Here is a 15,408-nt window from a genome sequence, read left to right as displayed (position 1 = left end):
GATAGAATAAATACTTCTGGTATTTTTAGTTCCTAGCTAAAGATCAATTTAATGTTTGACTTTTGTAGAAAAAAAAAAAAAAACCCAGTGAGAAAATTCACCACCTACTCTTATTTAAGACCAGTTAATAGTTTGATCATAACCACTAGTTCATATCACTTAAAAATATTTGTGAAATGTATATTTTATTTTGTATGAACAATGCACTGAAATGCTAAATGCAAGCTAGTAATTTATTACTCAGGTATATTTTTAAAAGAAATATATATCTGCAATATTTATTTTTTTCCCTTTTTTTGGGGGGGGGTCAATTAGTATTTGTTATTGCCCCATTCCATCCAGTAGACTGTGCTAGAGATGAGATGACAAAAAAACAGACATTTGTCCTATAAAGCAGCTCACAAAATACAGTAAAAAGTCAGGAGCACAGTAAATGAGGCTGAATTCAAAAGAATTCTGAATAGCAGAATCTAAGTGATACATTAGTCCAATGGATATTGAGACAATTCCTGGGTGAGATTATGAAGGAAATATGAAACTTTAAAGTAATCTAAAAGGCTAGGTAGGATCTGGAGAGACAGAGGTGAGAAATGCAAGGTAGTAATATCAGTAAAAAGTATTGATGAAATATATACAAATATGGAGACAGGAAAATAAGGACATGTTTGGGCACAATGGATAAATCAATTTGGAAAAGTAGACTAAATATTATCATGGTGAATATGATCTTTGTTGGACAAAAAATAAAAATCATCATCAACATTGATTAATAAATTAGTACTTACCTTACTGAGCTCTTTGCAGGAATTATTTCATTTAATTTTCATAAAACTCCCATGAGGTAGGTACTGTTATTATGGCCATTTTATCAATGGGAAACGTGAGGCTTACACATTTATCTGAGATTGAATAGCTAGTACATGAAGACAATAGAAGTTATTCCAGATATCTGAATAAAGGGTTAGCATGATCCAGGGGGAATTAAAAGAGCATCAAAAGTGGCAGTTGAATAAAAGGAAGATGGCTCCAGGGAGGAACCTACTTTAAAGGAAACTACAGATGGATAGACGCTACAAGGATGAACATACGATTTACAGCTGGTTTCTTTAAAAGCAATCTATTGGCTCATCTGTAGTAGATGGGTTTAAATAAATCACGAATCGTGGAGTAATTACGACAGAATGATTCAAACGCAGCCATTAAATAGAATGAAGCAGAGCTCCATGAACAGCAAGGAGTGAGTGGCAGGATACGTTGTTGACTAAAGAAACAAGGTACCATGAAGTATGCATAGTAGACAGCCTTCCATGTCAGACTAAGGGGGAACCAAAAATACACATATACACGCTCCTTTTTGCAAGAAGAAATATAGGAATAACAGATCAGAAACTAATGATGATAGTAACCCAGGGAGTGGGTGGGAACAGTATGTAACGGATTAAGATGAGAGGAAGACTTCTCTGCATTACATCATTCTACAGTTTTAATCTTTGAAACTTGTAAATATTTCACTTATTTAAAAAATATAATTAAATCAAAAAGGATTTAAAAGTAAACTTTAAAATGTATAGAAAAATGTAGATAAATCCAACTGTATATCACATTGACAATTTAACTACATAGAAAGAATGACTCAAATAACTTGAATACAGCACTCTGGACATTCTTTGTGAGATATATTCTAAGAGCAAAAAACCTTTTAACTCAAAAATATTAAACCCCATTTAATAGGCTTATTTTTTATTGAAGTATAATTGACATAGACTACAATAGTTTCACGCGTACAACACAATCATCGGTATTTGTATTTATTGCAAAATGATCATCACAATAAATCTAGTTAACATCCATCTCCATGCATAATTATGTGAGAACTTTTAAGACCTACTCTCTGCGTTAATAGGTTTGCTTTAGTTGTAATATTAGTATCGTGATTCCAAAACTAACTTTATGTGTAATACAGGATAAAGCAGAAAACATGCATTATTATTATAAAGAATTAAAATTTTCACTGCTGGATAAAATAGATACAAATATAAAATTTTTAAGGTAATGAAAACCTGCAATGTTAAAAATCTTCATTGAAATAGTATTAACTCATGATTTAATAAAATTAAATAATCTATATTATACACATGTGTAATCTGTGCATTTCTTAGCTCTATTCACTGAAAGTGCTAAGAGCAACCAGTAAAAATAAGCACACCTAACACAGATATCCAATCTTGGGTTCTATGAACTAAAAGAAATCAGGCCTCCCTGATGAAATGGCTCATCCCAGGGGCAGGGCGAAAAAAGCAGGAGGTAAGACTAAGACCATTTGTTGTTGCAGGAAACAAGAAAGCTGAAAAATAAATGGATTCATGTCCAAAGGACATAGGGGCACCCTTAAAGGAACCATCTATCTCAAATTTGGGATAATTGGGATATTTAAAACATAGGTAATAAATCATCATACATTAAATGAAAAATGCCCATGCATCCGTAATGATACTCGAAAGAGCAAGAGAGAAAAGAGAAACTAAGGGAAGTCTCTTTTCTATAGAAGAATATGAGCCAATAAACTTAGAAGACTGATAAAATCAGAAAATCATCACAAGCTTCCACACACACACAAAAATGATTCAGGCAAAGATTATCAGTATACGCTAACACCTTCAGCAGCAGGTAGTTGAGAAACAAGATTCACGGGTCTCAAAACATCATCCAGCAGACGACCCCGTAGCTACAAAGGTTAAAGGTGCTTGGACAGTCGAGAGACCCAGAGGCAAGGTCTCAGCCAAGCTGCTGCGAACTCCTGCCCTCCTCCAGGGCAGCCTGACGCTTCGCGGGAAGAGCACGCACCACGCCTATAATATCTAAGTCAACAGTGTTGTTGTTTTTTTAAAGATTTTATTTATTTATTCATGACAGACAGACAGAGAGAGAGAGAGCCAGAGGCACAGGCAGAGGGAGAAGCAGGCTCCGTGGAAGGAGCCTGATGTGGGACTCGATCCTGGGACTCCAGGATCCAGGCAGGCGCCAAACCGCTGAGCCACCCAGGATCCCCGTCAACAGTGTTTTAACCCGAATCTAATCACAAGGCCCAGAACAACAGCACCCAGAAGCAGGCCATTCATTACAAGTCAGCTAGTCCGGACTCTTCAAAAAGAGCCAGTGTCCTAGAAACAAACAAATCAGAAGGGTGGGCTGTTCTGGATTAGAGAGACATAACAGTAAATGCAACAGGCCTTAATTAATTAAGCCTCAATTAAAATTAAAGACCATAACGTGACCCTGGGGTCCCGGGATCGAGTCCTGCATCGGGCTCCCTGCATGGAGCCTGCTTCTCCCTCTGCCTGTGTCTCGGCCTCTCTCTCTCTTTCTGTGTCTCTCATGAATAAATAAATTAAATCTTAAAAAAAAAAAAAAAAAAGGCCATAAAGACATTTGAGACCATGGAATTTTGAAATGGATGATGTGAGATGATATTATGGAATTATTAATTTTTTAGGTATGAGAGTTACGTAGGAAAGTGATTTACCCCCAGGAAATGCAGAAGGGTCTTGTCGCCGCAGTCCCAGGACAGGGCGGCACAGGGAGATGGTGACTGAGGGACATGCCCTCCTTCTGAAGGGAATCCCTCCATCCCTCAGCTGGAGAAAGCAGGGCAGCGGGGGAAAATAAGACTCGACGGACTAAATTCTAGGCTCAAATAAAAATTCTAACTAGAAATCTCATCGTAATCACAAGAAAGGAGTGTTGTCATGTGGTGTTTAAGTGACATTAGGAAACACTTCATTTTTACTCAGAGGCCCCTTGACTTCCATACGCGGGTCATTTTAGCTGCACATATTTAGAAACGATTAGAAACATGTACCTTATCGTGAATGGCCCGCCGGTTGGAAGGCTGTATTAGGACTTTGTATCCCAGGTTGGTGATCCCCTTGATGTGCCGCGGAGCCAGGGGCGCCCTCCGCTCCCAGGCGTTCACGTCCTCCCGCCTCAGGGCCATCACGGCCTTGTGGTGAAGGCCCCGCCGGCCCAGGCTGCTCCCCGGCGCTCGCAGCATCTCGGGGCCTGGGGACCGCAAAGACAGGGTAAGGGGACAGCCGGGCTGGGGGCGGCCGGGCTCTGCTGTGAAAGCCAGAGAAAGGGGAGGGAGACCTTCCAGGGTCAAAGTGCTCCTTTAGCTAAGAAGCCAGGTGCCTCTGCTCCTCAAAGGTGTGCTCAGGACAAAAGCTTTGGGCAGGTGTCCCCCCCACCCCACCCCCAGGGCACCTACAGGCCCGGATTCAGGCCCATTGTGCCGGCCTCAAGGCTGTGACCTTCAGTCCTGGCCGAGACCCTGGACAATCCAGCCGCCACCTCTGCCAGGTTGCACCTTGGACCCGTCCCCGAACTAGTGCCACTGCGAGGGGGGGCCCTGGGTAGTGACCTGCTCCTGGCGGCCCAGCGAGGCCCAGGCCAGCAAGGACGGCCGGGCTCCTTGACAGCACAGGGCCAGTTTCTAGTAATTCCTTGTGCCTCAATCTGTCCAGGCAGATGGGAAATTTAAGAGAACAAAACAAACAGGCTCCTCCAGGACAGGGGTTGGAAGGGGAGAAGCCCTGGCCTGCGCCCCCCGCCCCCCACCCCTTCGCAGCTACCGACGTCCCCGGGTCAGGGTTTCCTCTCCATCATCCACTTCCTCCTGCTGTTACATTAAACCCAGACCTGTCTCCACCAGTTTTCTGACTGCGATTCCGGCTTCGGGATTCCGGATTGCGAAACACGGCTCATTTGTCCCAACAAGCAGTAGTTACAAGAGGCTTTCTGTGCGTCGGCCGCTAAAGCCCTGCGGCCCCCCTCGGACCTTGCCCTCAGAGGTCACCTCACGGATGATTCGGGGATCGTTGGATGCCAAACCTTCGTTGTTTATGTTTAAGGTCGGCATCAAAATATAGGGACTAAATGCTTTCACGTGTTCTCGAAATTTCCTACTAGTCCCGGCTAACACACACCAAAGTCCTTATGAAGCACGTTTCTGTTATGCCAGACCGCGGTCTCCAAATCAGACCCACTTCACAGACGGGGAAGTTGTGTCTGAACAATGGCACACGCAAGTGCATCTCCTGGGAGCAAGTACTTGCCACTTGGATACAAAACTTTCAGGTCAACTCACAACAGCGACAGGCTCACCGAACAAAGCAAACAGTGAGGAAATCAGCTGCAAAGGCTTTAGAGCATTTTCTATATTCCTCAGCCAGTAGAAATGACAAATACCCACCATGTGCTTCGACGTGGATGGACCTGGAGGTATGATGCTGAGTGACATAAGTCAATAGGAGAAGGACAAACATTGTATGTTCTCATTCATTTGGGGAATCTAGATAATAGTGAAAGGGAATATAAGGGAAGGGAGAAGAAATGAGTGGGAAATATCAGAAAGGGAGACAGAACATAAAGACTCCTAACTCTGGGAAAAGAACTAGGGGTGGTGGAAGGGGAGGTGGGCGGGGGGTGGGGGTGACTGGGTGACGGGCACTGAGGGGGGCACTTGAAGGGACGAGCACTGGGTGTTATCCTGTATGTTGGCAAATTGAACACCAATAAAAAATAAATTTATTATTAAAAAATAAATAAATAAATAAATAAATAAATAAATAAATAAAATAAAATAAAATAAAACAAAAATAAAAAGGCTTTAGAAAGAAGAGGGCCAGTGAGAGAAGCAATGCACATGCCGATGAACACGCCCACGACAGCCGAAAGGCTCGGGCCACTCTCACTTGGGGCAAAAGGCTCAGAGCAGTATTTTCAGTAAAAGGTTGCTACATACTCTCTAAGTTTTGGGATATCTATCTATCCAGGTTTTTTTTTTTTTTTTTTTTTTTTTTGAAAGAGCGAGAGAGTACATGTGGGAGCGGCGGGGAAGAGCAGAGGAAGAGAGTGCAGAGGAGGCCCCACGCTCAGGCCCCACAGAGGGACAGACAGAGGGACTGAGCTCCCCACAGGGCGACGAAGAAATAGTAGGGTGCTCAACCAGATGAGCCAGCCATGCACTGCCATACGGTTTTGTTTTGAAAAGAGATTATAGGGGATCCCTGGGTGGCTCAGTGTTGAGCACCTGACTCTTGATTTCTGCTCAGGTGGTGACCCCAGGGTCCTGGGATCAAGTCCCACGTTGGGCTCCCTGCATGGAGCCTGCTTCTCTCTGCCTGTGTCTCTGCCTCTCTCTCTCTCTCTCTCTCTCTCTCTCTGTCCCCCATGTCTCTCATGAATAAATAAAATCTAAAAATTATAAATAAATAAATAAATAAATAAATAAATAAATAAATAAATAAATAAATAAAGATAGATAGATTACGGTAGGCCCAAACCCAAGCCCAGGCTCCTTGCACTTAATTCTTCCAAACCACAGGAAAAACTACAACCTCCCATAGGACTTAAGTCCCTATGGTTCTTAAATGAAACCGATTCCAAAAATAAGTGAGTTATTCTGGACACACAGATGAGCCCAGAGAAGGTGCTGCCTTCCCCGCGGGGCTCTCTGTCACATACCACCAGGGACCAAGGGACCCTGCATCCTCTATTCTTAGAAGCAATTCTCGGAGTCAGTGTGAGGGAACATGTTCCGGTAAGGTCGTGTCCCTGCAGCCCAAACTTGATTTAGAATCTTTTTCTTTTTTTTTAAAGGTTTTATGTACTTATTCCTGAAAGACCCAGAGAGAGGCAGAGACACCTGCAGAGGGAGACGCAGGCTCCCTGCAGGGAGCCCGATGCGGGACTCGATCCCGGGACCTCGGGGTCATGCTCTGGGCTGAAGGCGGCCCCTGCACCGCTGGGCCCCCAGGTGCCCCTTGATCTAGAATGCCAGCCTCACCCCACTCAGTGGCCATCCCCCCTCCTCTCTGAGCCCCTCCCCGGTCTGGAGCAGAGGGTGGGGGGTGGGAGGAGGCACAGACGTGCACACGTGTAACACACGTATGTATTCGCAAAGGCAGGCTTTGTACGGAGACCAGACGAGAAGAGTAGCTGGGCGTGATCCTCTGAAGTTTCTTAGGGAAGCTGCTTTCACTTTCACTTTTTGTAGGAAAGTGTCAGCTGTAACACAATATAGTGCCACAGTAACCAGTGATTCAGCAGTATATGTCAAGCACTATGCTGAGCGCCTTACAGGCATGATTTCCTTTCCTCCGCGCAAAAATCTTAGGAAGCAGATACTGTTACCTATCTTCATTTTACGGATGAAAACACTGAACTGGAATCTGACTAGAGCTGTTGCTTCTGAGCAGAAGCAGGACCCCCAGGTTAATATTTAACACCCGGGATTTTCTCTTGGCCAAAGCCCACCGACGCACACCGCACACCGTGTAGACCTGAGCCAAGCCACCGCTGCTCATTCCAGAAACAAATCAGAGCCGTAAGGCAGGAAAGGGTCGGTTCTCTCCCGGCATGGGGAGCTGCTACCCGTCTTTTTCCTACGTGCTACCGAAGATCCTTCCTGAGTCACTGCCAGGGTAAATTCTAGGTTACTGGGTGCTTAGAAATAGAGATTTAATTATAGCAGGTATTACTGTTAATAATTCCTTGAGCCTCAAAATGTGGTCTCAACACGGAACTTTCCAGGTCCACCATTCATTTCATTCTGCGGTCATCAAGAAATTTGCAGCAGGGAGGATTTCTTTCGCGCTCCTAGATAGGGCACCGCAGGTACCTGGTATTTCATGGAAATGCCCAGGTGAGCTGTTTGGGATTTCCCTGTCCCCTATGTTGTGGACTTTTCCAAGAATATCAAGAAGTAAACATGAGATATGCTCCTGGCAATGCTTTCACTGAAACCAAGCAGGGAACCCCACCCCCCCACCCCCAACCCCAACCCCGCCCCCACCCCCGGCTTATCTACTGGCTCTAGGGAGATCACTTGACAGTGCCATGTGCTGATGACAGCCTGGGGGAAGAGCAAGGAGGATGTGGGAAAGCAAGAAAAGGAGATGAAGAGATAAAGAAAGAGGGAAAACAAGGAGGAGGAGCAGAAGAGAAGGGTCAGTCACACAAGCCAGCCGAAGGCAGTAAGACCCTTCCTCTGACAATTTCTAAAGTCTTTTTCCTTCAACACATAAAAAAGGTCAAGGTACCAAATAGCATAAGAATGAAATTTAAAAGATTCTTCAGGACCTTGAAATGACTCTAAAAAGTCATGGGAGTATTATAGGGAATCGCACAGACATGCACGGAGATGGGAGGGCAATGGTGGGGGGGGGGGGTAGCAATAGAACATTCGCCAGGACACCGCCTCACCTCCCTGTGCATCTTTCACCGGGGAAAGAACTCGTGACGTACAATGATCTATCTTTGCAATGTACAGTGAGGACGGGGCAGGGGCAGAGGGAGGACATCCTCAAATACAAATTCCTGGTATTTTCTATCCTTTTCAAGAGAAGTGGAAGGGAAGATGGCCATTAGAGATAAAGAGGATAGACAGAGCCAGGCAGGCGGAACAACCCAGAATTCCATACATACCCCACCGTTTTCTTTCAGTTACTGTGAAATAGACCCTGGCTACCGAGGACATTAGCACCCTTAATCACAGGAGGGAACCAAGCTGGGGTGCGGGGTGTTCAGAGAAGATCACAGCTGACAGCTGCAGAGGACGCAGCTCCGGGCCAGGAGTCTCGGCCCGCACCACGTAGTTGGCATCCAGACCAAAATAATCCTGGAGAGGCCCAAGAGGGTTCCAACTGGTGGAACACCTGGTGATGGCCTAGACTCCTCCCCACGCCTCCCCACCCCAAGGCTTGCTAGAACGCGGCTTGGGCAGGCAGCAACACTACCCTCCGGACGTCCACCTCCTGTGGTATCAGTACGGTTTTTAATGCGTCCACTCCCTGTAGAACAGTTAACCATATGTTAAAACACAAACAGACAAACAAACAATAGACTGGCGGCAGGGGAATCCACTAATATTAATTAATCTGGTCTAAGAATATTCATGTTTCCAAGCAGCTACTCAACGTCATCCAAAGATCTAAGACGCAGGACTCTTCTTTCCGGTCTGTGGCCCACAGATTTAGTATCATGGAGATGGAATGCAAAGTCAGTTTTAAGCCGGACTGTGATCCAAAACGTTCATCTGCTTATGTGTCTGCCCCTTCGCTAAACCATAAATGCTTACTCTGTGACCTTGGTGCAGAACTTGACCTGTTCGCGCCTCATTTGCAAAATGGATTCATATTAATGTCTCCCTTTCAGGGCTACTGGGAGGTTCATCCGCGCTAGTATGCAGAGTGCGGAGCACCTTCCTGCACGCCGGCCGTTAACGCTCAATGCATGTGAAGAACACACAACGGCCCCAAGCCTGGCCTGTCCTCAAAGGGGAGCACAGCCACACCACTAACAGAAAACACTGCCCTCCCTTCCTCTTCCTCACACTGTGGTGAGGCCTTCACAATGGCTCCGCCTTGACCCTCCCTCCCGCTTTTCATTTTTCAAGGGAAACAAAATGAAGCCCAGTAACCCCTCTCCTCAACGTCACCCTCCAGGCCTGGGTGTTCAATATAAATAACTTAGCATTTAATACTGCATTTCATTACATTTGTGATACAACTTTCACATCTCCCTGAAATAGGGATGTATTTTACAATCCATGGCATCTTAGATTGGATGAAAACAGTAATAATGTTACTTTCCATGCCAAATGTCCAGTTTCCTAATTCCACAGAATTCTTTGGTCATCTCACTAAAGACACTTGCCACTGTTGGCAACGTTGTTTCTGTGAGATAATTAATAAAAGAATATTTGGGGGGACCCCTGGGTGGCTCAGTGGTTTAGCACCTGCCTTTGACCCAGGGTGTGATCCTGGAGTCCCAGATCTAGATGCATGTTGGGCTCCCTGCACGGAGCCTACTTCTCCCTCTGCCTGGGTCTCTGCCTGTCTTTCTCTCTGTGTCTTTCATGAATAAATAAAAATCTTAAAAAAAAAAAAAAAGAATATTTGGAAAATGGAAACTTTTCTGTTAGAGGGGCGCTGCAAACATACCAAAGATCACTTACAAATTCCTGAGCCAAGGTCTGTTAAGGCTTAAAAGCTTGCAGGTACAGGTACGGGGAGGGGAGGAGGACAAGGAGAGGGGAGGGGAGGGGAGAGGGGAGGAGAGTTCCATTGCAAATCAATCAAATTAAAGTTCTGAGGATCCTGTCACCAATACCAAGTGAGACTGGAAACCAATAAGGCTTTCTGGAGAGTGGAAAAGTCACTAGGGGAAGCTGGCCTACATCTTTGTCCTTCCTGCCTTTGCAGAACGGCCACAGGTTGACCCGGCCAGAAGGTCATCGACCCCTGCATTCACTCACCCACGGGGTAAAGGGACAGAACGCGCACGCGGAGACACCCAGGCATCCAGGCTAGTCTCCTGGTGGCTTTTAGGCTTTAGGATGGAGCCCGCGAGCTCCGGCGGGGCCGCCCCTCCGCCCCCTCCGCCCCCTCCGCCCCCTCCGCCCCCTCCGCCCCGGCAGCGGCCCTCCTGGCTGCCCCCGCGTCGGGGACCGGCGCTGTCCTCCCGTCCTGGGCCCCAGCTCCTCCCGTCCCCGCTCCCCGACCGCGCAGCACCCCTGGGGGTCGCCCGGCCCCGTGGGGCAGGACAGGCCACCGCCTGCGAGCGCCGGAGGCCCTCCCCCACCTGCCGGGCCGCACCTGCCGCGGGGGGCCGAGGGCTCCCCACCTGCCGGCGAGCGCCAGGACTCGGCGTGGGCGCGGGGGGCGGGGGGCACCGAGGACCGACCCCGACACTCACCGGGTCTCCGCGCAGCTTCCGCGGCCTCCTGCAGCCCCGCCTCCGCCGCCTCCCAGGGGCCCGCCCGTCCCCCCTCCTCGCCCCTTCCCTCCCCTCCTGCCCCCCTCCTCGCCCCGTCCCTCCCCTCCTGTCCCCCCTCCTCGCCCCTTCCCTCTCTTCCCGTCCTCCCTCCCCGTCCCGTCCTCCTTCCTCGCCCCTCTCCCTCCTCTCCCCTTCCCTCCCCTCCCGTCCCCCCTCCTCGCCCCTTCCCTCCCCTCTGACCCCTCCTCGCCCCTTCCCTCCCCTCCTGCCCCCCCTCCTCGCCCCTTCCCTCCCCTCCTGCCCCCCTTCTCGCCCCTTCCCTCCCCTCCTGCCCCCCTCCTCGCCCCTTCCCTCCCCTCCTGTCCCCCCTCCTCGCCCCTTCCCTCCCCTCCTGTCCCCCCTCCTCGCCCCTTCCCTCCCCTCCCGTCCCCCCTCCTCGCCCCTTCCCTCCCCTCCTGCCCCCCTCCTCGCCCCTTCCCTCCCCTCCTGCCCCCCTCCTCGCCCCTTCCCTTCCCTCGGGTCCCCCCTCCTCGCCCCTTCCCTCCCCTCCTGCCCCCCTCCTCGCCCCTTCCCTCCCCTCTGCCCCCCTCCTCGCCCCTTCCCTCCCCTCCCGTCCCCCCTCCTCGCCCCTTCCCTCCCCGCCCCGTCCCCTCCCGTCCCCCGCCGGAGCCCCCGCCCGCCCCGTGCCCCCGGGCCGCCCTGCTCACCTCGTCCCTCCGCGTGGCCGAGCTCCCGCCGCCCGAGCTCCCGCCGCCGCAGCTCGCGGGTCCCGCCGAGGCCGGGCCGGGGCCGGGAGAGGTGTTTGCACAACTTGGGAGGGCGTCAGGCCCCCTCCCGCCGCAGCCAATCAGCGGCCGCCCTGGGGGAACAACCTCCTCCTCCGCCAATCGGCGGCGCCGCCGGGAGCCCGGCCCCGCCCCGCCCCCGCCGCGCCCCCGCCCCCGCCCCCGCCGCCCGCGAGCCTCCTGCCCCGCCCCCGTGACCCGCGCGTCCTCGGCGGGGGGCGCCCGAGCTCGGGGCGCTGAGCGGCCGCACGCGGGGGCGGGGGCGGGCACCCTCGGGGCGCCTCAGGGCGTGCCCCCCACGAGCCCGGAGCTGGGGGCCCTCCGCCTGCGGGAGCGCGGGCAGTCCGGGGCCAGGACACAGCCTGCTGCGCTTTTTAAATTTTTTTTTTAATTTTTTTTTATTGGAGTCCGATGTGCCAACATGTAGCATCACACCCGGTGCTCATCCCAGCAGGTGCCCCCCTCGGTGCCGTCCCCCAGGCACCCCAACCCCCTCCTCCCCTTCCACCACCCCTTGGTCCTTTCCCAGAGTCAGGAGTCTCTTATGGTCTGTCTTCCTCTCTGATATTTTCACTCATTTTCTCTCTTTTCCCCTTTATTCCCTTTCACTAATTTTTATATTCCCCAAATGAATGAGACCACGTAATTTCCCGACTGACTACTCTTCTTGACCGCCCGTGGCCCTAGAAGGGGCCCTAGAAGGACAGGGGAACAGGCGCCTTGTACAGAGAGCCCCAGCGCACAGGCTGCAGAAACGCCAGGCGGTGGCCTTCCCGGGGGTCCCCGCCACGGGCTGGCTGTCCCTCCCTCCTATCGCCATGGCCTCCTCCAGCACGCAGGTTTCTCGCACCTACCACGGATGTCTGTGACCTTGAAATTCTGTGTCAATAACCTGGATCCTACAACATCCTTAGAAACTCCACTTGTGGGGCACCTGGGGGGCTCGTGGTCGAGCGCCTGCCCTTGGCTCAGGCCGTGACCCAGGGGTCCTGGGATGAGTCCAACGTCCAGCTCCCCACAGGGAGCCTGCTTCTCCCTCCACCTCTGTCTCTGCCCCTCTCTGTGTCTCTCATGAATAAATAAGTAAAATCTTAAAAAATAATGATAAAATCCCTCGACTGTCCCTCTCATCCAAACCCCTCGCACCCGCCACCAAGGTCATAGTCCCTCAAGCACACAACTCTGAGCATCGCATGGGCCTGAGCAGAAGGCCCTGGCACCACCCACCCCTCTGCAGGTCGCCGCCCCGCATCCTCCACACAAGGACCGAGGTGCTTCAAGGCCCAACCCCGCCAGCTCCGCTTCATCTCCCCACAGGGACACTGAAACCCAGTGGGTGCTCGACTTTATCCCCAAGGATTGGCCTGGATCACGATCCCGACACTCCCCCCTCAGGCAGTAAGTCAGGAGGAAGTCACCTCCTTTTCAACAAGGCCTAGGTTCCCTTCTCTGCTGATGGGGTGATAACGGGAATTACTTCACTACTTCGCGGGGAGCTGCCCAGAATAAACCAAGCGGATGCCCAGACTGCTCTGCCCGGCGTCTAAAGGCACCAGTGACCGTGACTTGTCCCCCCAGTATGTCAGGCCGTCACCGCCCTGTAATTCTCACGAACAAAAACATCGGCCTCTCGAAACAGAATCCACCCTCTAGGGCTCAGCCCACCACGCTTCACCCCTGCCCCCCGGGCCCTGCCACCCCCCACCCCGGGCCACGGCCCCCTTGCACTTAGCTCACCTCCTCCCGCATGGGCCCCTACAAGGTAGGGAAGACATCCCTCCATCCCTCCATCCCTCCCCTGTGGTCACCATCAGCCCAGAGGAGCAAGGATGTGTGTGCGGGTGTGCATATGCACGTGTGTGTCGGGCACAATACCGTGCGTGACACACCAGTCAGGGCTCAGAAGGAAACAGCCGGCACAGCCCGGACAGGGCAGCAGGAGACCTGGAAGGAGTGCGGCGGCCGCCGGGGAAGGCAAGAGCTGCTGCCGCGCCAGGGCCCAGCACCTGCAGGCCCAAGTGGGGGAGCGGGGAGTGGGGCCGCAAGACGGGGTTCCCAGGGCTCAGAAAGAGCCGCAGCCGCTGCGCCGGGGGTGGGGGGGGGCCCTGGGCGCAGGGAGGCCGGAGGAACCGCTCACTGGGCGCACAGGGAGCTAAGGCAGGCTCAGAGCGTCTCCTGCAAGGGGCCGGACGGTCTCGGTCACAGCACCAGCTCTGTCATTTGGGGTCTAGAAGCAGCGTGTACAATGCTTGAATGGAGAGACGTGGCTGTGGGCCAAGAAAACTGTATTTATCAGAGCAAGTGGCAGGGCAGACGTGGACCTCTGGCCCAGGGGATGAATGACCTCCCATCATTCTCCTGCCCTCCCATCGCCTGGGGTGCTGCCTACAAATTGAACACAAGAACAGCCAGAGGGTTGGTGCACTCCATCACTGGTAGTCCCTCAGGACAGAGCAGTGGAGAAGGGGGCAGAGATTCTAGAAGATTCAAAGGAGAATGCTCAGCACGAAAGGTGTTGAGCAAACGCTTGTCGACAGGAATGAACCCTCCTCCGACTGGCTACTGCGCCTTACTCTGCAAACGGTTAAACATTCACGGGGAGACGACCCAGATTGCTTCCCTGAACGGGCCAATTGGGGAAGGGGCCCCAACTCCCATGAGGCTCACTCAGCTTCTCTCCTGCTTCACTTTGAAATCCCTGCCCTCACCTCCAAGAAATATCCACCTGGCCCCGAATCCCCTCTCTGTGCATTTCTAACTACTGTTCAACTGACTTTTTTTTTTTTAGATTTTATTTATTTTTTTTCATGAGAGACACACACAGAGAGATCGAGGCAGAGACACAGCCAGAGGGAGAAGCAGGCTCCATGCAGGGAGCCTGACGTGGGACTCGATCCCAGGACCCCCGATCACGACCTGAGCCAAAGGCAGACGCTTAACCACTGAGCCACCCGGGCGTCCCTGTTCAACTGCTTTTATGGGATTCCGGAATTTTGCAAAGTATGTGAGTGAGAAAGACTTTTCCTTAAAATGAGGAATTCAAATGTTCTCCGTCGTAGTGATATTTGTCCTAATAAATGTGACAGTTGGTTTAATTTGCTTCATAATGAAAAGGGGCAACAGATGAGATTAAAAACAATGGGCTACACCCCAAGTCAGCTCCCATGTCAACCCCTCAGACCCTTCGATCCCGGAGACCCCTTCCAGCGGTGTGGGGTGCTGGGCTGACCCTCGAAATGAGAAAGTTGACTTGGGGTCTCAAGCTGCCTCTCCTTCTCCCACCTTCTTTGGCTTTCTCTCTTCCCTAATTGTTCCTTGCTTTGGTTCTGTCCTTCCTGAGAGACCATGAGGGTACGAGCTGGACATCTGGACCCTGCAGTGAGCTGGGCCCGGACTTAATCTCTCGTGCTTCACTCACTAACGAGCCATTTTGTCTCTTCATTTTCCTTGTCGGGACGGTGGGAAATACCACAGAGTTCTCAAGAAGATTAAGTGATCCACGTTCTCAGTATATGTGAGCTATTATTGGTGCTTACTGTTTCAATCTGTCTTATCCCCCCCTCTCCCTGCCTTTTTTGGTGTCCAGAATTTTAAGTGAACTTTGCCATAAAGAGAAAAGAGGTGGACACTTAGAGGGAGGAGGGGGGAACAATCCAGCATGATTCTAAGTTTGTTTTATTTATTTCTCAAGACTTTGCATTTCTTACATGAACAGCAATTTTTATTATATCACCGATAATCTGCCCACCCTAATAAATTATTCTGTTATAAAGACAAGTTCCTTGTAGACAGAAAGTGCAAAATCAAATGTACAAAATAAAATACAGTTTAGGAAGGCAAAGTTTCT

At 50.8% G+C, this 15,408-nt stretch overlaps 1 protein-coding gene across 2 annotated transcripts in view; it reads right to left on the bottom strand.

Moving 5' to 3' along the window:
• AASS (aminoadipate-semialdehyde synthase) overlaps nucleotides 1–11,606 on the bottom strand; it is a 51,700-nt gene extending 40,094 nt beyond the window's left edge. The window contains exons 1-2 of one of the 2 annotated variants that reach the window (XM_077855959.1): nucleotides 11,484–11,606; nucleotides 3,860–4,059 (exon numbers count right to left, since the gene is read on the bottom strand). In XM_077855959.1, coding sequence (XP_077712085.1) covers nucleotides 3,860–4,051 — 192 coding nt within the window. In that variant the 5' untranslated portion in view covers nucleotides 4,052–4,059; nucleotides 11,484–11,606. Of the gene's footprint in view, nucleotides 1–3,859; nucleotides 4,060–10,755; nucleotides 10,809–11,483 lie in introns of those variants that run through there. The other variant, XM_077855960.1, reaches the window with a different exon arrangement.
• Nucleotides 11,607–15,408: the final 3,802 nt, after the last annotated feature.

Source organism: Canis aureus, chromosome 18 (genome assembly GCF_053574225.1).
Source record: "Canis aureus isolate CA01 chromosome 18, VMU_Caureus_v.1.0, whole genome shotgun sequence".
NCBI lineage: Eukaryota > Metazoa > Chordata > Mammalia > Carnivora > Canidae > Canis > Canis aureus.
Note: the sequence above shows the minus strand (reverse complement) of the source record. Positions and strands in the feature narration are given on the sequence as shown.